At 41.0% G+C, this 22,577-nt stretch overlaps 1 protein-coding gene across 7 annotated transcripts in view; it reads right to left on the bottom strand.

Annotated features, from left to right (window-relative positions):
- Positions 1 to 377: 377 nt before the first annotated feature.
- Positions 378 to 22,577, bottom strand: part of sez6b (seizure related 6 homolog b) — an 813,765-nt gene continuing 791,565 nt past the window's right edge. For 6 of the 7 annotated variants that reach the window (XM_069911061.1, XM_069911062.1, XM_069911063.1 and 3 more), the window contains one exon: positions 18,558 to 20,305. In XM_069911061.1, the coding sequence (XP_069767162.1) occupies positions 20,140 to 20,305 (166 nt within the window). In that variant the 3' untranslated portion in view covers positions 18,558 to 20,139. Of the gene's footprint in view, positions 1,839 to 18,557; positions 20,306 to 22,577 lie in introns of those variants that run through there. The other variant, XM_069911066.1, reaches the window with a different exon arrangement.

Here is a 22,577-nt window from a genome sequence, read left to right as displayed (position 1 = left end):
TTTTACAACAGTTAAATTAATTTTTTAGAACAGAACCTCAATATGCATCGACAGACAGTTTTCGATAACTCAGAATTGAGCAGAATGATCATTAAGCATTAGTCCTCCTGCAGGTTGCAAGTTGTTATTGCATTTTACGTTTCTTTATTCCAACAAAGTCACTCAGCCTATTAAAGTCACTCTATTCAATTTCTCATGCTTATAGTTAATCGTGATCTGGGATAAGAAAAAACACTCTGTTTTATCAAATCAGTAAACACCTCTTATGAATGCAACAAAGTCCATCAAAGCATGATCACACTTGTATAAGAGACACATTTTCAGCAAAAATTGTTTATTGCAGATTTGATATTCTTTTATAAAAAGAAGACGTTTGCAGTGTTTGTGTGTTTTTGAATGGGTTTGTTGGCTTTACTCATTTGTAAGAGGGCAACTGGCTTAAGTTTTGGTCTTATTAATGTCTAAGCTTATCTTATTGTAGGAATGGTTGGATGGAATCTTTTTTTTCCCTTTCATTATTCTATGTGTGGGATGCGAGGCTTTGGTGGTTGTGATATAATCTGCTCTGTATGGGAAGTAGTTATAATGGATAGACGATTGGCATCAGAGTTGACCTACGAACTGCTCATATTTTTTAGGGCATTTTCTCTTGGATGGGGGTGGGGTGGTGTTAGTGTTGCAAGTTGCCTCAGCGAAGGAAAAGAAGTAAGGGTGGCTGGGGAGAGAGAGACCCTACTCCAGGGTCCCCACTATACCAGCATATCGTCCAAGGTGCAGCATTGTTTGCGTTTCTGCGTATAACTACAACACCCTGTACAGTTGGTACCTCAGGATAGTTAGCAGGTGAGGGGATGAATAAAAGTGAACATACATAAACATGAACAATCTGAAATAATCAGTCAAAATCACAAACCCATCAGCAAAATTGATATATGTTTACATGTATGTTAGGATAAGGTGCAGATCCCAATCTCTAAATAATAATACTCGTATTACTGTATGGACCACATTGTTAGGTTTGTGACAAATTGCATTATTTAAAAAGTGTATTATATGACCTGAATAATGCACCAAGCTCTTCCTTAATTCACGTTCAATAGGGGGAACAATCATTTATTTCAACGCCTTTCAACAACCAGTTTAATTTTAATGTGTCTGTCTAGGTCAATTCTGCAGTATTTATCAATAGGGGTAGTGGGCCACCAGATGATGTTGAGAAGTTGTATGCTTTACCATTTTTTTTTATGAGTGTTTAATTTTTTTTTCACCAACACAGATTCTACTGAGAATAGAGAAATAATTTAATTTCCCCTGGTTATGCCTATTTTAGACTCTCAGGTACAATCAGGTATGACTCTCAGGTATGCACCATGGGAAGCAAGATAAAAAAGCATCAATACCACCATTTTACTTTTTTTTAAACATTTTACATTTTAAAACGAGAATAAATACATAGTAAAAGCTTCATAATTTAAATTGGTTTTATCTACTAGAATGGCATTCTTTAACATTGAAGAATAATTATAATGTGGTTGTGTCTGTAATGCACACAAAAATGTACAAGTACACCTATTACTTAACTTGAACTCACTGGACAAGCAGATTGACAGACGCAAGTGTGTTTAGTCTTTTTTCTTTGCTGGAGAGAAAAATTGTTCTCAGAATTAGGCTTCGGAAAGGTTGTGTTCAATAACTGGTTTCAGAAAGCAAAGCTGATTTCAAACAGTGGAGAGGGGCAGTAGGACAAGACTTAACGAGAAAGTGTCTAGAAGGCAAGGGGGTTTTTCTGCAGCGAGAACCGTCCATCTTTAAATTGAAACCTCATATTCCCGTGCCTCCTGAAAATCAAATAACATACAGCAGGGTATAGTGGTGTTTCCATGACAAAGGCACTAATGATAGGCATTATTAATGAAATCACTGAAATACAGTATTGATCAGCAGAAATGTGCCATCCCTGCTCCCTGTCATCCCTGATTGCCTGCTGAGATCTCCATGGCGACAATCAGTGATCCATTGTGAAACTCAATTGTGCACCTGTGAATGGACAATCAATTTAAAGCGTAATCTCCTCATCGCAAGACCAACAGAGGTAGAACAAATAATTCAGAAGATCTGTTGCAAAAGAACAACATGCATGAAAGAACTAATGGAAAATATAAAATTATGTGATGGACAAAGGCACAAAGAAGAATATCTCACAGACACCTGAATTTAGCATTTCTGGACAACAAAAGCTTTGAAGCTGATAAGTCAATGCATATGCAGTCCTTGTTTAATTGGTGGGAATCCCACATTTCCTGCTGGAATTGCCTAGGGTTGTTGCCTCACCAGCTATGGTGCAGAAAGGTGCAATAATGCAACGTCAGCGGCTGTTGGATTATTTTGTCGAGCTGATTGCCAGAAACAATATTAAACGGAGTGACGTGGAGATTTGCTTTGCCAAATCCTGCAGCTGATTGGGTCGGCCTGCTCTTGGGTGTTCACTCATACCGTGGCCCTGCAAATATTTTTTTTCAGAAAATCCCACCCAGGTCGCTTGATGTTGAAAGTTTGGAATTTCAGGAGTGTGGTGCCAGCAAGCAGTTTCTGGCCAAGTGATTACTTATTGATTTGATTACAGGATGTGACATCGCTGATCATACTGACTCATATTGTCCACCTGTAAAGAAGTAATTAGATATCAACCACTTTAATGGTTCTGAAACACATTTAGGCCTGATCAGATTTTCTTCCCTGAAGTACAATCAGAAAATAGATCAAGTTTTACCTCAATCCGATTGTTTGATAGTTTTCCCCCCCCCCCCCCCCTTGATATTTAAAGAGTTAGTTAATTACTTGAATTTCTATTCCCAGCTGACATTGTCTCCATTCAGACCCATGTCTTGGGTTAAATGGTCCTGATGTTTCACCTCTAGGCCAGTAGCTCTACCATTATACCACTTAAAGCGAAGGGTAGATAACCAGGAAGCAGGAATCTGAATTTTTAATGAATTAAGTACCTTTCTGGCAGTCTTCAGTCTTGCTTTATGGACCACTGGTAAGATCTGGTTTTCCTGAGTGTAGCTGGCCCAATACTATTTGTACTTACTTTCCACAGGAGGTCTAAAATAGACTCCTTATTTACATTTACAATGGGTTTAACTCCGACTCATATTTGGGAACAATTTATACAAAAAATATGAAGCAGATGTGCCAGGGAAGTAAGTGCATGGCACAAAATAACCTTAAGATTTTGAAGTGGATTAATATTGTGTCTGACATGTTCTCTTTCAGTTTGAATAGTGAAACCGTCAAGTTAGGTTGTTTTGACTTGGATTACCCCATTGCAATGGGTGGTCCACTACGAAATCTCCCACAAGTTGGAGGACTTGGTTTAAATAATTGTAAAATATAAATGGCCTGAAACAACAACAGCTTACATTGATAGAGCACCTTTAATGCAGCAGTAAAGATTCAAAAGAGCATTGTCCTACAAAATATTAGTTTGGCACATGTGGATACAAACGCTAGAAAATCCAAAGCCCTACACCATTCATTTGGAGAGTGCAGAGATTGAATTTCAGGTTTATATATTCTGACAATTCAGAAGTGGGGCAATAGTCTAAAATGTTGGCTGTATCAAAGAAATTTCAGCATTATTGTCTTTTTCAAATGTTAAGGGGTGGGCACATGTGGAGCATCTACTGCAGTCACAGGGGTAGGTGACAAGGGGATGATTGGTGGGGAGGGAGGAGTGGAAGAGGAAATCATGGAGGGAGGGTACCTTGCAGAAGGCAGTGAGGGGAGGAGGGGAGATATGTGTCTAGTGATGGGATCACGTAGTAGGTGGTAGAAATGGCAGAATAGGATCTGTTGGGCATGAAGGTTGGCGGGGTGGTAACTAGCAAGAAACAATATTTTTTTTCAAATTCAATGCTATTGGCTCAAAACTATTTTATGCCATGTAATAATAAAAGGGGTTTGCACACCTCAGTAATCTCCTCCATTGCTTGATTTTCTTCTCCCACTTCATCCTGAGTATCATTTCCCACATGGGTCCCAACTATGCCTGTCTTTTTGTTGGCTACATAGAGCAATCCATGCCACAAGCCTACACAGGCTAGGCCCCTCAACTCTTCCTCCACTTCATTGACGACTATGTTGGTGTTGCCTCATATACCCATGATGAGCTTGTCAACTTTATCCATTTTGAAGCCAACTTCCACCCTGCTCCATCTCTAGCAACATTTTTCTTTTTTTCGATCTCTCTGTATCTCTCAGGAGACAAACTCTCGCCAGTTTCTACAAACCCACGACTCCCACAGCTACCTTGACTACACCTCTTCACACTGGGTCCCTTGTAAAGATTCCATTCCTTTCTCTTAATTCCTCCATTTCCATCCCCTTTGTTCCCAGGACGAGGTCTTCCATGCCAGGTCATCAGAGATGTTGTCCTTAAACAATGTTGCTTACCCTCTACCACCATCAACTCAGGCCTATGCGCATATCCTTCATTTGTTCCCTGGTCCCCTCCACCAGGATTGTCTTTGTCCTCACCTACCACCCAGCTAGCCTCCGCGTCCACAGATCCTACACTGCCATTTCTGCTATCTACTATGTGGTCCTATCACTAGATACATATCCACATATCTCGCCTCTCCTTCTCTCTCTGCCTTCTGCTTGGACCACTCCCTCCTTAACTTTCTCATCTACTTCTTCCTCCTTACTAATCGTCCTCTTGTTACCCACCCGTGACTGCAGGAGATGCTCCACTTGCGCCCACCCCTCCTCCCTCACCACCCAAACAGTCCTTCCAAGTGAAGCAACACTTCATTACTGAATCTGCAGGGGTCATTGACTGCATCTGGTGCTCCTGTTGTGCTCTTCTCTACATCAGAGAGACTGGGAGATCACTTCGTTGAATATCTCAGCTCTGTTTGCTGCAATAGCATGTATTTCCCAGTGACTACCCATTTCAATTCCCTGTCCCATTCCCTCGCTGACGTGTCTATCTATGGTCTCTTGCACTGCCAGTCTGAGACCATTCCTTAATTGGAGGAACCACACCTCATCATCCTCAACTGGATGGCATTATCATCAACTCCTCCAGTTTCCATTAAACACCCCCCCCCCGTATCTTTTCCTCTATTTCTGTATCTCTCTCTTCCCTTTTCCCTCTGCCTAATCAATTCTCACTGCTCCTCTTACCATATCCAATTAACACCTTCCGTCTGTTGATCTGGACTCCCCCCTCCAATTTTTCCCCCTTTCTCTCCCCAGTTTTTATTCAAACACCTGCCTACTTTTTGCTTAAAACTCAGGCCTGAAATGTCAGGTCATATATCTCTACCTCCTCTGGATGCTGCAAGTTTGACTGCGTTCTTCTAAGCAGTTACTGTGTGTTTTTACTACAATCACAGCATCTGCGGACTTCTGTGTTTCACATCGATTATGAGGTCTTGTCCGCTATCTCCAACATAACAAATTATCATGTTGTTGGTTGCTGCCAAATGTTTGGCTGCTTCTTATTTTGTTTGACTACACCCTGAAGTTTACTAAATTCCCAACTTCTGTATTGAATTATTGGGGAAAATACTGGATTCTGTTCAAAAGGAAAAAGTTGAAACCTCCATTTCTTGAGGCACTGATAAATCAGAGCAACTTGTCCGTGAACTACTCTTTGCAGACGATGCCGCTTTAGTTGCCCATTCAGAGCCAGCTCTCCAGCGCATGACGTCCTGTTTTGCGGAAACTGCCAAAATGTTTGGCCTGGAAGTCAGCCTGAAGAAAACTGAGGTAGCCAACTCCCCAACATGACTACCAGCCCCCCCACATCCCCATCGGGCACACAGAACTCAAAATGGTCAACCAGTTTACCTACCTCGGCTGCACCATTTCATCTGATGCAAGGATTGACAAAGAGATAGACAACAGACTCGCCAAGGCAAATAGCGCCTTTGGAAGACTACACAAAAGAGTCTGGAAAAACAACCACCTGAAGAAACACACAAAGATCAGCGTGTACAGAGCCGTTGTCATACCCACACTCCTGTTCGGCTCCGAATCATGGGTCCTCTACCGGCATCACCTACGGCTCCTAGAATGCTTCCATCAGCGCTGTCTCCACTCCATCCTCAACATTCATTGGAATGACTTCATCACCAACATCGAAGTACTCAAGCTGGCAGAATCCGCAAGCATCGAATCCACGCTGCTGAAGACCCAACTGCGCTGGGTGGGTCACGTCTCCAGAATGGAGGACCATCGCCTTCCCAAGATTGTGTTCTATGGCGAGCTCTCCACTGGCCACTGAGAGGTGCACCAAAGAAGAGGTACAAGGACTGCTTAAAGAAATCTCTTGGTGCCTGCCACATTGACCACTGCCAGAGGGCTGATATCGCCTCAAACCGTGCATCTTGGCGCCTCACAGTTCAGCGGGCAGCAACCTCCTTTGAAGAAGACTGCAGAGCCCACCTCACTGACAAAAGACAAAGGAGGAAAAACCCAACACCCAACCCCAACCAACCAATTTTCCCTTGCAACCGCTGCAACTGTGCCTGCCTGTTCCGCATCGGACTTGTCAGTCACCAACGAGCCTGCAGCAGACGTGGACATTTACCCCCTCCATAAATCTTCGTCTGCGAAGCCAAGCCAAAGAAGAAAGATAAATCAGAGAGAGTCAACTTGGATTTATTAACTTGGATTTGTTAACGTCGAGTGTATCTGACTAACTTGAATACATTTTTTGCGAAGGTAGGAAGGAAGATCATTAATTCATGTCATCTACATAAACTTTTAGCAATGATTTTGATGTGGTTCTATGTGCTGCAAGTCAAAGTAAAAGCTCCAAAGAGGAAGTGGCAAATTGCCTCAGTGACTGGAAGCAAAGGGTAATGGATGAACGATGTGGGTTTTTTTTGGTGGCGGGTAGGCTGTATTTAGTGGAATTCCACAAGACAATGAACTCATTCCTCTATCTAAACCAGGGATAGCCAAACTTTTAATTTTTGATTTGAAATCCCATGAGTACATACCAGGGGGTTGTAGGTTAATTTGGCGGCACAGATTCGTGGGCTGAAATGGCCTGTTACCGTGCTGTATGTCAAAATTAAAAGGTTGGCCATCTGTGGTGGAACATGGTAGTGCAGGTGTGACCTCACTGGGATGTACAGGCTGGCCTGCCTCCGTCCCTGTAACTCCTCCCCGTAAGATCCCCAATAAAGACTGATAGGCCTAGTATCCTCCCTCCATACCAGCCTTGGATCTGGGCCAGCAGTATGTAGATACATGCCCATTGTTCTGGATATTGAAGCCTTTAACTACTTGTGGTTATTGATCGAGCAACACCACCCCTGATCTAAACTATTCCAGGGCAAACAGAAGGTCCGTCTGCACTATGTCACAATACTTTTGGTCTAACTGGAACTTTGAATATTTATTAATGTCGCCTTTTACATTATTGTCATTTTTTTTGTCTCATGGCATATTACTTTAATTGTTATTGTTGTACCTTATGTACCTTGAATGCAGAAAGGAAGAATTCCAGCACATCTGTACATTGTACTTAGGTATATGACAATAAACATTCATATCATGTATTTTGTAAAATATATTGATGATACAGATCTAAATCTTGGGGGCACGAAAAAGCAGTTTGCTGATTATTGTCTCAAGGAGGAAAATTTTGAATCACAGGAAGGTGCAGATAGCATGGTCAGTTGGGCAGAATAGTGGACGATAGAATTTAATCAAGTGACATCTAAGATGGATGAAGAAAATGTGGAATAAATTGGAGGTTTCTCAAGTGGTGTGGAAGAGCAAAAGGACCATGGTATGTCTCTCCGCAGATCCTTAAAGAATAGATGTTGACCAAAACTAATATGGCTGGTTATTTTCCATTATTAGTAGAGGTACAGAAAAGAAGAGCAGGAAATCACACTATAATTTACACTGCCCTAGTTGGTTACTTCATTATCAGAAGTGACACAGTTGAGGGTGCAGATCAAATACTGAGATAGTTGGACCATTGTATTAAGGCAATGGTTCCCAACCTTTTATTTTCATTCCCCTACCACCTTAACTAATCCCTTACTAACCACAAACCACCTATGGCATCATAGGTGGTTTGTGGTTAGTGAGGAATTACTTAAGGTGGCATGTGGGAGGGGAAAAAAGGTTGACAACCACTGTATTTAGGGAATCAAAGGAAATGGAGATAGCTCAGTAAAATAGGACTGAGATAAAAGAATGAAAGAGCAGGCTTGAAGTACCAGATGGCCAACTCCTCCTTCTTATAGTCTTCTGAGGATGTTACCAAGACGGGAAAATTGTGGTTATGAGGGAATATTGGATGAGTTAGGAAGGTAATTTTTAGAACAGAGACAAGTCAGGGGACTCTTAAATATAACATATAGAATTATGAGGGTCTTTGATGGACCTTCTTTGGGTAGAAGGTTTCATGAACTAGAAAGCATAAATTAACCATAGTTAATGGGAAATCTGAAAATATGTAAAAAAAAATGAAGGTATGAGAATATTCTTAACTTCCAGAGAGTTCTCAGAGTCTGCAATTCACTGCTTGGAAGAACAGCAGGTCAGAAACTGTCAGTATATTTAAACTGCACTTGGGTGCACTTGTGAAGAGCCCTCACCCTCAGGATTTTGGACCTAGTACTGGAAGGTTAGTTTGGGAAGGCTAGCTGGTTTTTTCCTATGGCATGGATGTGATGGGCTGGACAAGCTTCGACATTTTCTATGATTTGAATGATATTGTTGTGGAGAACCTTCCCCTACCACTTGGTGGTGTAATCAGGCCCTGTGGAAATATGCTGAGTAAAACTACCTTTTGTGTCCTGGTTGGGAAACTATATGCTAGTAAAATTTAACAGCTTAAACTGGACACACACACACACACACACACACACACACACACACACACACACACACACATACACACACACACACACACACACACACACACACACACAAGCGCACAGATGCATGCTGTGGTGAGATGTAATTACACCACTAGGTCACCAGGGGTCATCCCGGTGACCTTGTATATAAAGCATTCCAGAGCTACAGTCTAGCCTTCCAGGTTTGTCTTGCAGAGAGACAAGACCTCTTAGTGTACATATTAGTTTATTTAAGCTGTCTTATACTTGCACTGCTGATGTAGTTATTGTTAGTACAATTTAATAAACTAATATGTACACTAAGAGGTCTTGCAGAGAGACGAGACCTCTTAGTGTACATATTAGTTTATTAAAGCTGTCTTATACTCACACTGCTGCTGTGGTTATTGTCAGTACACATGCACATATATTGAAGCATACAGATGTGTGCGTGTGCACACACACACAGAGTAAATCATTTTGTTTCAAAGGTTCACCTGCCTGCTTTTTGCTCATACCTTGGAGAAGGGTCCTATGAATGCTGTGGGACCTGCTGAGTTTCCTCCAGCATCTTTGTGTATAAACTACACTCACAGGTGTCTGCAGACTTTCACTTGTTTCAAACATCCTTGTTAAAGGTACTAACAGCTGAAGCACAGAGCTAGGAAGACCTCAATGATTTCTCCATCACTGTACGTCATTCTTTCAGAAAGAATTTTTAACTAAATGCCAGTCTTAAACCCACACATGATTTGGAGTTTCACATCTAAGCTGTTTTAATTTCTATTGTAATAAATCAAAAATGCTGAAAACAGTTATTAGGGTCAGAAAGTATCTGGGGAGAGATAAGCAGAACAGGTGCTCCTCTACTTACCATGGTCCAACATGAGTTTTTGAAGCTACGATGAATCAGATCTGTACTTTCAATTTAGAATTCCGATCTGTTCCTGTGCTTGTGATATGTGGCGGCACACTACTCTCTCACAGTGCTGACTCAACCATGCTCAGCTGTGTACGTTAATGGTTTTTTTCCAGTGTGGACTAAAGGTACTTAAAATGTAATTAGAAAAAAATGGTAGGTGCGGTATTCATTCTTAACCTAAGATTTTTTTCAATTTGCGATGGGTTTTCCGGACGTAATCCCATCGTAAGTTGAGGAGCACCTATATATTAATATTTCACCAAACTGGAAAAATGAGAAAGCCATCTTGTTTTAAGTTATGGAGATGAAGGGGACTGAAGGGAAAAGAGTGGATGATTGTGATGGGAATGGAGACCACGATTGTCTAGGTGACACAAATGTGATGTGGGAAGTGGAGTGTTTGATAAAGCCAGGGAATTGCAAAGGTACCCACTGACCAGGATGCAAATCTAAACTAACTAAACTAGCCTGCGCATGGTAGATATGCTTCATATCTCTGTTTAAATGCCTGTTAATGACCTAAACCAAATACAATTTGGGGGTAAAATTAATTAAAGTATTCTTTAAAATCTTCAAAGCAATGGCCAAATCTCCTTCTAGTCTTCCTTAATATTATTGGAATGTAAAATTCTCCCCCATCAAATTCACATAATGTTCTATAAATTGAAAATAAACACAGGCCAAAATACCAAATTCAATTTGTTTTTTATTTCTCCAGATTACAGTCTCTTGTGCCTCCAAGAAATATAGGCCTCTCCATGAGTTCCGGAAAATTAACACTTTATAGTAATATTCCTGCATGGGCCAGAATCCTATGGTACTGTCTGGTCTGAAGACAGTTCATTAAGAATGAATACAAAAGAACTCTTTTGACCTGCTTAACCACCTGGCAGCCATCCTATTTTCAAGGTTATGATCTGAACAGGTTCAGTAAAACCCCTGGTATACAGAATTCAAGCAACCGGCAGCTTCAAGCTACCAGCAAAAAAAAAAAGAGAAAAATAAATAAATAGGAATAAAATAATAGATAAAAATACATAAGTTTAAAATTGTAAAGTAAATGTTCTCTGAAGTAACACATAAACCAACCTTTGGTGAAGATAGGATCAAATATTCAGCCAGTGGTGCCTTGGTTGTGCTTTGCTCATAGCAGCTGCTTGAATAAAGTTGTGTGAAATGTCAATGGCGTCTCCCAGGATAAAGAGCTGATTGATGCTGCTCGCTGTTGGGATGAATCTCTGAAAAGTGTCTCCTTATCCAGTATGAGTTACCCCTGTCAGAGGCTTCAGCCCTAAACATGGGGGGTGGGGGGGTGTTAATTATTTATAATATTATTGTTAATCTTTCGGGCAGCTCCGTGGAAGGGGAGGAACCTGCAGATGCAGAGGCAGTTAAATGTTTTCAAAGAATGTGACTAAAAATAAGTAAAATGCTTTAAGGTTTATAGATTCATGCAAGTAAAAGTTGTTCAGTGCAAGTACAATATAGTATTTTTGTCTTTTAAACTGTTTATTCTTAATTCAGGTGTATTAGTTAGGCATTATCAAAGTAAGTCTCAAGCAACTGGAAAATACACTTATCCAGCATCTATTGATATCCACAGGTGCCAGACACCGAGGGTTTTATTGTACTTCAATAAATCAGATCAGAGGAGTGTGACCATCGCTTTTTGCGGTGTCCCGAGAGCAGAATCCCAGATATGTGAAAATGAGTGTCTCTGATTGTTCCATGAGGACCCTTACTGTATCAGGGGTTGAGGTTGAGTGCACTGTCCTTCTCACAGCTTCTAAATAGCAATGATCCTGTCCAGCAAACTTCAGTTGACTGCTCTGTTCTACCTGGTGCACAGCCTTCCCAGTGCCCAGCAGGTAGATTGGTGGGTCCCAAACCTGGATTTCACAGCCTGTGGGAACGTCTCACTTAGCCATCATCAGAAAATGCTGTTTAATATCATTTTTGTTGATAATATTCCTTAAAGGCCATCCTTTCTAAATACTTCTTTATTATCTTTAGGACATTCTGTCATGTTACAATTTCACATGTAAAAGATGGTTAAAACCATGGAAATTGAACAGTGCGCAGGGAGGCCATTTGGCCTATTATACTTCTGCCTGTTATTTGTTGGAGCAATTTTAAATGAATACCTTTGCTTTGTGGGACAACAGGAGCTTGTGGCTTCAATCAAATGAATTTATGCACTGGTTCTGTCAGTCTGGTCTTTCATTTAATGTCAATGTTTAAAACCCTTGGTATCCAGGACCAATCCAGGGGATTGGTGGATTGCTGGATAAGTAAATTTTGAAACTGTTTGTTGTGTGATTGGTGAACTAACGGCGATGTTTGCCAATTTTAAACTTGCGTATTTTATTTTACCAATTTATTTTGCCAGATGCTTGTGGCTGCCGATTACTTGAATTGCAGAAAATGGGATTTTATTGTAATTGGATGTCCCAAAAGGCCTTCTCCAGTTACCACCAAGGGAACACAAAAGAGAAATGATGAGACTGAATGACTACCTCCTGAAATGGGACTGCTTCTATTCTGGACAAATTGGCGATTACTTCATTCACATCAGTCCAACTAGAGACATTTTTCTCAACCAATAGTAAAGGGGCAGTTGTGACTTCTTCAGGAGCATGAAAATCAAACAGTGAGAAAACAATGGAGCAATGGGTGTGTCAGGATTAAACTGTTCACAGTTGACAGCCACAACTAATGGGTGAAATGTGTGACTGGAACAAAATAAATCTGAGCTGGCAAAAGCCAGAGACAACAGATTTGTTTTTAATTATGTAAGATTGACATTGGATTAAGTATCTGGTGGTGTTTGAGCCAAATCCCTGCCCAATCAGGAGCTGGAGCCCAGTTGTAGCCTGCGTCAAACTGCCTTGTAAAATGGGGTTAACTGGGTAATTTTCCTGGTTACTGCCCCAGTTACATGGCAGTTAAACAGGTTAGACCTAGTCAACCTCATCGGAATCCAGTTAAACTTACCCACGTCGCGTACACAGGCGATGTGAACAGGAAAATGGCGTGCTTATTCCAGTGACGTCAGTGCTTGCGTGTGTGCGTCACCAGGCAGCCACCTACCTGAACACCTTTGCCCCAGTAATCGCACCCAGGACTCAGGGGGGCTACCCAGGTGCTGCAGTTTAAAGGGATTCTCAGTCTTGTTATCCTGTTGAATGGGACTCCAGGGCTAAAGGAAATGGTAACAACGAGTAAAATATTGTTTGTTTTGTGATTTCCTTTATAGTTTAAATGGCAAATCATTGCTCATGAGTGGAAGGTCACAACAAACCATAGATTAAACACTGTTGGCTGGGAGTTACCTTTGGCCAACAGCGGGCTTTTTACTTCTGCATCAGAAAACCAAGAATATTTCACAAGCTCCTTCCCACGGAACCATAGCGACAAAGTGAAGATGAATAAGAAATAAAAAAACTGTAAACAAAATGAACAGATGCCAGACATTTTAATGATAAATTAGTATTCAGTCACAGTTACGGGAGATCATTTTGATCAGCGGCCACACAATCCACTTTGGTGCAGTTTTTAAAAAAAATAATTAAGCAAGGAGTAAATTAGTGAGTATATTGCTGATTTCTTGAATTTACCTGGCATTAGATTTTAAAAATGTTACTCTTTTTAATATTCAAATTGGGATTGTCATTGCAATTCAAATTTTATGATTTTTGAGTTTATTTATTATTACCTCACAAAGAAAATAATGTAAAATGTGTAACTAAAATATAGGACTGATCACTAATTTAAGTATCATATGGTCAATGCTGTTTGTGTATGACGTTTCATTGACCTGTCATTTTGGTTTGAGAAATAATAATCATTTTTTATAATCAAATGTAGTATTCTCTTCCCCAAAATTTAATCGTACATAATACAATGTCCAAGAATTCAATACCAGACCATTTCCAAGTAAAGTGAAAGTCTAAAACAAAAAAAAACATTTATTTTGTCTTTAACTGGGATTTAGAGATTCACATTAGTCACTGCTTTGATATTTTGGCTAATTAAGACGGTGCTGGTTGTTTCATTATTTGACCCTGCATTAAGTATCAGGACAAAATCAGTCCTCATCAAGGGGTCAGCAGTGGAGAGAGTAAGGAACTTCAAATTTCTGGATATGACATCTCTGAAGATCTATCCTGGGGCCATCAGGTTGATGCAACCTTGAAGAAGGCTCAGCAGCGGCGATATTTCTGAGATTTGGTCTATCACCAAAGAGCCTTGCAAATTTCCATGACTGGTTGCATCACTGTCTGGTATGGAGGTGCTAATGCACAGGCTAGGAAAAGGCGACAGAGGCTTGTAAATGCGGCTAGTGCCATAATGAGCATTAGTCCATTCTTTTAAGGACATCTTTAAGAGATAGTGACTCAAGAATGCAGCTTCTGTCATCAAGGACCCCCATGGTCCAGGCCATGCCATTTTCTCGCTGCTATCATTAGGAAGGAGGAACAGGAGCCAAAAGACGCACACGCAATGTTTGAAAAACAGCTTCTTCCCCTCCGCCATCAGATTTCGGAATGGTCAATGAACCTATAGATGCTACCTCGCTTCTTTTCGCATTATTTATTTATTTTTAAATATTGTATTTATGAAACCATAATTTATAGCAATTCTGCACCTGTAATACACAGTACTACTGCCACAAAACATCAAATTTTGTGACACATGTTCATGACAATAAACCTAATTCTGATTCTGAAAATCTTCCATTTCGTTCCCATGGGCTTTGCACACAGAGCTTGGCTAATTCAAAAATGTTGGAGTCATGCTGGTTTGCCTATTAAATCCATTGGAACATTTCTTCCATGGAAAACAATTTTCTACCCAGAGTTAAGGATGCAAACAGCACACTACTATGAAGAATAATATGACTTACTCTCTACAGCCAGTCAGAAGCCCTGCAAGCTCACATTGTAGATTCCTTTTTCCCTGCTGAAGATATTAAGAGGTTGTTGATGCATTCTGTCATGGACAAGTCCTACATAACATAGAGATTTTGGAAGATGAGGGGTAATCTCAGTGAAGCATGTAAGATCCAAAGGGGACATGTCAGGATAGATCAAGATGTTTCCATTAGTGGGAGTATCTTGAACCATGTTACAAAATAAGAGGGTGGTCATTCAAAACTGGGCTTTTATGAACTTCTCACAATGATTCATTTCTATTCTCCTCTACTCTAGAAGGTGGTGAAAGCCAGATAATTGAAGTTTCGTTGTCCATTCATTGTTGAAAGATTGGGGAACTGAGGCCATGGAGAACTAGCACAGAAGAGAAATGGAGGCCAGCATAGATCAGCCATGGAATAGTTGGGTACGTTTGAGAGGAGGAGGAACACTGCTAATCATGTTTTCTGGAGTTCTTATATGCACAGGGATGAAAGGGATGACTTATTTTGGACAACTTTGGCAAACAAATGATTAATGCACTTGAATGAAATTTAATTTGTTTAATTTTATGGAGGCATGGATTGAATTATTTTCAATTTTTAAATTGGGATTAGAAATGAATGTTCAGTAAAATCCACGGAATCTGGCACCTATGGGGATTGCAGATGTTGGATTTGGAAATTTTCTGATTGCCTAAGGCTCACTCTAATTACACCCAACTATTACACCTGCATTAAGAATAAAGAGGTTAAGAGACAAAAGACCATGCAAAATGTAATTTGAAAAAAATCTGTATTGTGGTCCTTAATTATGTAAATTTCACTTTAATCAGGTAAGTCTCATAATTAACCCCCTCTACCCCAAGTTTACAGATCAATCCTTACTAATATACTGTATTTGATGTACAAGATCCACTTCTTTTTCCCCAGAAAATGGCTCTAAAATATCCGTGTCTTATATGTGAAGTTGAAATTAGAATCATAATAATGAGTAACACTGACTGTGGTGGGTGGGCTGTCAGGGGGGAAAGGGGCAGTGGGATCAGTGTGGGGGCTGGTGGGAGGCTGTCGGAAGACTCTCCCGGCGGCCTGCTGTTGGTCCCACTGCCCCGCTTGCCCTGGGAGAGACAAGGGCAGTGGGACCAGTGCGGGGTCCGACAGCAGGCTGGTGGGGAGAGCAGGCAGCGGGATCAGAGCAGGGACCAATGGTGGGGCACCGGAAAAGAACAGGACAGAGGGCTGCTGGGAGAGAGTGGGACAGCGGGCTGCTGGAAGAGAGCGGGTAGCAGGACACCAGGAGAGTGTGGGATAGTGGGACTGCGGAGAGGGCAGGACAGCTGGCTGCTGGAAGAGAGCGGGTAGCAGGACACCAGGAGAATGTGGGATAGTGGGACTCCGGAGAGGTCAGGACAGCTGGCTGGTGGGAGAGAGCGGGTAGCAGGGCACCAGGAGAGTGTGGGATAGTGGGACTCCGGAGAGGGCAGGACAGCTGGCTGGTGGGAGAGAGCGGGTAGCAGGACACCAGGAGAGTGTGGGATAGTGGGACTGCGGAGAGGGCAGGACCGCTGGCTGGTGGGAGAGAGAGCGGGTAGCAGGACACCAGGAGAGTGTGGGATAGTGGGACAGCGGAGAGGGCAGGACAGCTTGCCGGTGGGAGAGAGAGCGGGTAGCAGGACACCAGGAGAGTGTGGGATAGTGGGACTGCGGAGAGGGCAGGACAGCTGGCTGGTGGGAGAGAGAGCGGGTAGCAGGACACCAGGAGAGTGTGGGATAGTGGGACTGCGGAGAGGGCAGGACAGCTGGCTGGTGGGAGAGAGAGCGGGTAGTAGGACACCAGGAGAGTGTGGGATAGTGGGACTCCGGAGAGGGCAAGTCAGCTGGCTGGTGGGAGAGAGCGGGTAGCAGGACACCAGGAGAGTGTGGGATAGTGGGACTGCGGAGAGGGCAAGACAGCTGGCTGGTGGGAGAGAGCGGGCAGTGGAACCAGCGAGGGAAATGTCATCAGCAGTTTGTTTTTATAAAATGTTTTCTGCTAAAGCCGCTTTTGCTTTTTCTTGTAAATTACAGCAGTATTATTATTAGAAAGATTTTTCCTGTTGTCCTAGTTACATGTTTTGTCCAAGTTTTAAATGCTTACCCGTAAATTCACTAAAAAAAGTTTTCTTAATATTCCCCGCTGAAATGGTGGGGGGTCTTATATGCCACAAAGTATGGTACTTAATACTAATAAAGGTAAGACTCTTAGACTCTTACTAGGCAGCAATAGGGAAACACTTTGAGGGACATCCCAGCAACATCGACTGGCTCTTCATCCTGGGCGATGTCACTTTATTCAACCAAAACTTTATTTAAACAGCTGCTGCGGGCGGGGGCACGACCAAGGTGCTCCTCTGGCTGAGTTGGGTGGTGTGTTGCTTCAGAGAACATTTACTTTTACAATTTAAAACTTTTATTTACATTTTTATTTATTCTTATTTATTTCAATTAATTTTTTTCCCTCCATTTTTCATTATTTGCTGGTTGCTTGAATTCCAGACACCAGGGATTTTACCGTACATTGGCATATAAAGGGTACTGCTAAGCAACATATGAAATCTGGGATAGATTTTGTTTTGGGTATGGACAGGTTAGATTGTACTGTCTAGTTGATGTGGATGGAATGTAGATTTAGGTAATATTTTGCCCAGTGACAATTTGCCTTGCAATTGGAGGGATATATAATGTAGGAGAAGCTGTGAGTTTAATGTGCTTCTGAAAGTCAGATCTGTTGCCTTCAACAGATTCTAACTCGGAAGAACTACGACATTGCCTAAAGATATCACTAAGCAGAAAGGGGTTCAGCAAAGATGCATGAGAATGTTAACCAGGCTTCATATAGAAGGTCAGGTTGAGAAGGTGGGTACTATTCTCCCTGGAGTCCAGGAGACCAAGAGGTACGTTATAAAAGTTTATGAAATCACAAGGTTCAGTAAGAAGTCATTGGCTCTTTCCCAGGGTCGGAAAATCTAAAATTAAGGGGCATAAATTTAAAGCAAGAGGGGAAAGATTTAAGAGGGTCCTGAGCATACAGAGGGAGTGGGTATATGGAATGAGCTCCCAGAGGATGGTAGAGGCAGGGATAACTATAACACTGAAGAGAGATTTAGACAGGTATGTGGACAGAAAATGTTCAGAGAGAAATGGGCTGAACTCAGGCAAATGAATCAGATTTGTTTGGCATGGACAAGATGAGTTGAAGGGTATGTTTACACCATGATATATGGTGCAAGCCATCAAGGCTAAACTTCTACTGGTGATCTTCTACCCAGAATTACATAAGGGTAGGAATGTACGATCATGAAGTCAGGGGGATGATAAGATTGTGACAGAAGTGATGGTTGAACATTTCTGCAGAATGCCCCCGACCTTGAGGAAGGCTCTAACTGCTGAAGGTTGATGGAACTGCTCTGAGACCTGCATAGATATAATAAGCTAACTATTTTTCTTTATTATCAGGAAATATGAAATGATAAAACTTGCTGTACCATGTGCCGGTGGATTTGCAAAACTTTCACACTGCACCATGAGACACAATTTAGGAACCACTGAGATAACATTCTCAATGGAACTGCCTAATATTATCAATATAAGTGGACAAAGGATCTTACATATTGAAGAGTGCATCAAATATCTAACTTTGTATAATCAAAACAAATTCAATAGGCTATCCTCTCCATTCACAATGTGTATCAAAGGAACTGGCATAATCCCCAGTCTATTCATTGATGAAATAAGTGGAAAATAGAACCCACAAGAAAACTTTAGCCTCTCACAGCAAAAGCGTGTCTGTTAAATATTTTACAGCATTGTAAGGTCCTAGAACACAGGGTGTATTGCAGGAGTACTTTAACAGGGAAAATTGCTGAGTTAGATTATCAAACACTTTTAAAATTCAAGTGAACAAGGCAAGTCCCTCAGTCCTAAGGTGGATAAGGAGATAATCAGCTAAACCCATAAAAGATTGAATAGGTGATCACAGTCTGGTTCTTTTAAAGCCCTTGACCCAGGATGCCTATTTTTGATGACAATCCCCTTAAGTTTAGTATAAAGCAACAGGTTTTCTTGACCGTAGGAAGGTTTGCAGACTGTTCATCAGTTCTTAAAAAAATAAGAAACTAAAGAATTATCAAGATGTTGGAAACCACACCTGCACTCTTCTTGAAAATTGATTTGAATGGCTTTGGATGCAAGTTATTCATTACTTACCGATGACATGGCTTCTTCTGGCAAGATTGCCAGTACATCAGCTGCCTCTGGTTCCCTCCAAGGCAGCTGTTGTTCACAGGATGCAGAGAAAGCTGTGAACCCACCGGACTCACTAGAGATTGGATTTCCATTTCAGAGGTTTCAAACTTTATTGAGAGTGATGGGCTTTTGAATCACCCAAAAAGCTTTTAATGTATGCTCTTATTCAATCACACAATCATATCCCTTTCACTACCCAATACCCAAAAATGCAGCTCCCAAGTCACACTTCTGTCAGATCTAACACTGGACAACAATTTTTTTCAAAAGGTTTGCTTCATGAATAAAAACAGGGATTTTGATAGACAACTTTAAGCTGAACACAAAAGACACTTTCAGATTTGCTTTATCACGTAGGAAGTTGGAGAAACATTAAATTAACTTCTATTGAATTTAGCATGTTTAATCAACTGACTTAAAACTGTTTTGCCGCTAATTTTTGTTTGCATTCAGCATTGATGCCTCTTGTGTCAGTGTCCAACAATAGTCGGCCAGCATTGATGGATTCCAGTTGCCCTGATACCACTTTTCCATGGTCACAATGTCCTGGTGAAACCTTTCACCATGTTCGTCACTGACTGCACCAAGATCAGCCGGGAAGAAGTCCAAGCGCGAAGGTAGAAAATGAATTTTTAATGACATGTTTTTGTATGCTTGAAGCATATTGTAAATCAGCTAGATGTAGTTTGGTAAATAGGTTATATCTAAAAAGTGGCACATCATAGAAACATTGTAATGTGATTTTTGTGATTAGCAGACCAAAATCCATAAAATACCCCAAAAGTGTTCAGGAAGCAAAATCTTGGTTGTCCAGTGTAATCAGTCCTGAAGCAATAGATACCCACAGATGCCCCGCGTCTATTAAAAGCAAATAGGCTAACTTGTACAGAAATTTGTGTTGGTTTGCAGTTTTCAAATATCATTGCACACTTTCAAGCAAAAAGTAAAAGGAAAATAGACACCAAAAAAAGGTCAAACCGGAAGCAGAAGAAAAGTGGAGACTGAAAATAAATTAGAATGAGGATGATCTTTACACATAGAATGCAACACACTTTTGAGACAACGAGGAGATGGTGTCGGAACAGCTTCACGTCAATGGCATGCAGCCAGTGAGAGGAGGGCAGTGATGCGATGGAGGCCGCTCAGAGTTGGGCAGGTGCACTTTCAGAATCCAAGTCCCTCAACTGGAGGGGCTCATTACTTACTCCAGTTTCATATATTGGATTGTCAAAGGCTGACTCCACGGTGATGTGATTATAGGGATGAGGACCTGCCAGTGGCAGCCGTAATGAGGACTTTCCCTGGAACCTGGGAAGAGAAAAACAAGCTGTCTTGGGTTCAGTCAAATATTGTTGCATTTAAAAAGAAAGGCATGTTTGGCAGATGTTGCAAATATTCAACTGCCACACACACCAAATGTTGGTACATCTTTGAACTCCATTTTCTTTCCTGCCATAATCAGTCTCTTGAATGAACTTCTCACTTATGAAATAATATTGCCTTTGCTCTGTTTTAATTTCTGTAACTCTGTACTGTGTTTTTTTTTAAACTCCTGTGTGTGTGTGTGTGTGTGTGTGTGTGTGTGTATATATATATATATATATATATATATATATATATAGTTGTCTATCTGGAATTCTGACAAAAATACATTTCTCACTGTATTCAGTACACATGGCAATAAACCTCAACTTGAAATAACTAAGCACCTTCATTTTTGTAGCAACTTTAAAACAAGGCCCTTCCCATTCTTTTCTGTGGATATACTGTGGTAATTCTGCCTAGCCCACAGGAAAAAGAATCTCAGTGCTGTCCGTGATGTCATGTATGTACTCTGACAATAACTGAAATCTGAAAAGACAGGGGGAATTATTTTTCAAGAAGATGGGATTTATCCCGTGCCAATATTTCTCTCATGATGAATATTTCTAAACAAGATGTAACCTGGTTCATATTGTGGAATCTTGCTGTGGAGAAAATGAATGCATCATTTCTGATAAAAGGAAACAGTTCTGAAAAGGGTTCAAAAATTAATTTTAGTTATTCATTTGGTTTTGAAAGATTCAATTTTAAAAGATGATCTTTTTTGCTAAATCCTTCATCAGTTGAGTTAGATTATCATTCTCAAGTATATCAAAGATATTTTTAATGCAAAATTAAATCACAGTCTCACTCACTACCTCAAGGAAGATTGCGGGCTCATGTTTGAACCTAAAGTTGGAAATAGCAGTCCAACTCTGAATTCATATTGTTCGCAGAGTGACACCCATACCCAAGGGAAGCAGATTTGGAGTGGTTTGTGGGTTAGAGCAGTGAGGAGTGGAGGGGTTCCAGGAATTTAACTGAGTATTTTATTAACCTGTGGACTTCTCATGCAATGCTCTAAGAAAGAATATTGTACAGAAACGACTGAGAAATGTTTGCAAGTATGATTTCCTCATAGCTGAATCAATGTTCAGTCACATAGTATTCAAATTTCTAGGATTATCATGTTTAATTCTTGAAATGTGTCATATTATTGGGGCAGATCCAATTAAGAACTGGTCACTGGTGTTACACAGAAGCAGGGCCGGATTAAGGCCAACTGATACCGTAAGCACAGCCCAACAATGATTCCCCCTCGACCCTTCCTTGTCGAGCTGACAAGACATTAAGGCTCAATAGGTGCTGAATGTGAAATAATAGATTAAAAATTCAGTTTTCTTCCAGGCCATACACCACAAATATATTAAATACAACCTGTATATGTAGATATATGTATATACACTGTGACAGATTATATTTTATATTGTATATAGATATGTTTTAAAGGAGTTAAATTGTGACAGGTTTTTAAATTTAGGTTACATACAGATACAACACTTCAAAACAGATTTCATTTAAAAGGCTGGAGCTCTGGTCAAGCCAGCCAAAGGCTCCGAGTGCCTTTGCACAAACTTTGAAGAAGGCCTATAAAGATTTCACAGGTAGGTGTTAATTGGACATGCTGTGGAGTAATGGATTATTGTTTTGCAAAGCAACAGATGAACAAACTCAGAACATTAGGTCCGAGCCACAGTCTGTCTGAGTGCAGAAGTGCTGTTCTAAGAGGAGCATGTGGTTTTGCAAGCAGAGAGAGAAAAGCTTTTCTCTGAGAGAAAGAGAGAGGGAGAGAATTCAGTTCTACAGTTCAGCAGCAGCAACTGGGACCGGAACAGGACAAGCTGGCAAGCTTGTGGAAATACCCCATTATGAAGATGGGTTGTGAGTGCTAGTGGTCCATACAAAAGGAGATGGCTGGCTGCATAATATTTCACTTGAAATAAAGGAAACAGAAAAGGAACTCTGTGGTGACCTGAAAGAAAGAGGTTTTCATCTGGAAAACCCTGATGAGGCAAGTTTCTTCGGCTGAAGTGGTTGTTCAGAAGGAATCAGTTGTGGGTGTCCAACGAGCAATAAATCTCTTTCTGAAAACTGACAAGAACCTTCCTGAGCAATAACCATTTACCTTTCAAGCACAAATTCACAAATCTTAAATTCTATGCACAGTATAAGATTTGCCTGATACCAGTGAACTTGGAGGAGTGAGAAGTCAGATTGG

The sequence above is a fragment of the Narcine bancroftii genome, chromosome 14 (genome assembly GCF_036971445.1).
Source record: "Narcine bancroftii isolate sNarBan1 chromosome 14, sNarBan1.hap1, whole genome shotgun sequence".
Lineage (NCBI taxonomy): Eukaryota > Metazoa > Chordata > Chondrichthyes > Torpediniformes > Narcinidae > Narcine > Narcine bancroftii.
The sequence above is the reverse complement of the archived record's forward strand: the minus strand, read 5'-3'. Positions and strand labels throughout refer to the sequence as shown.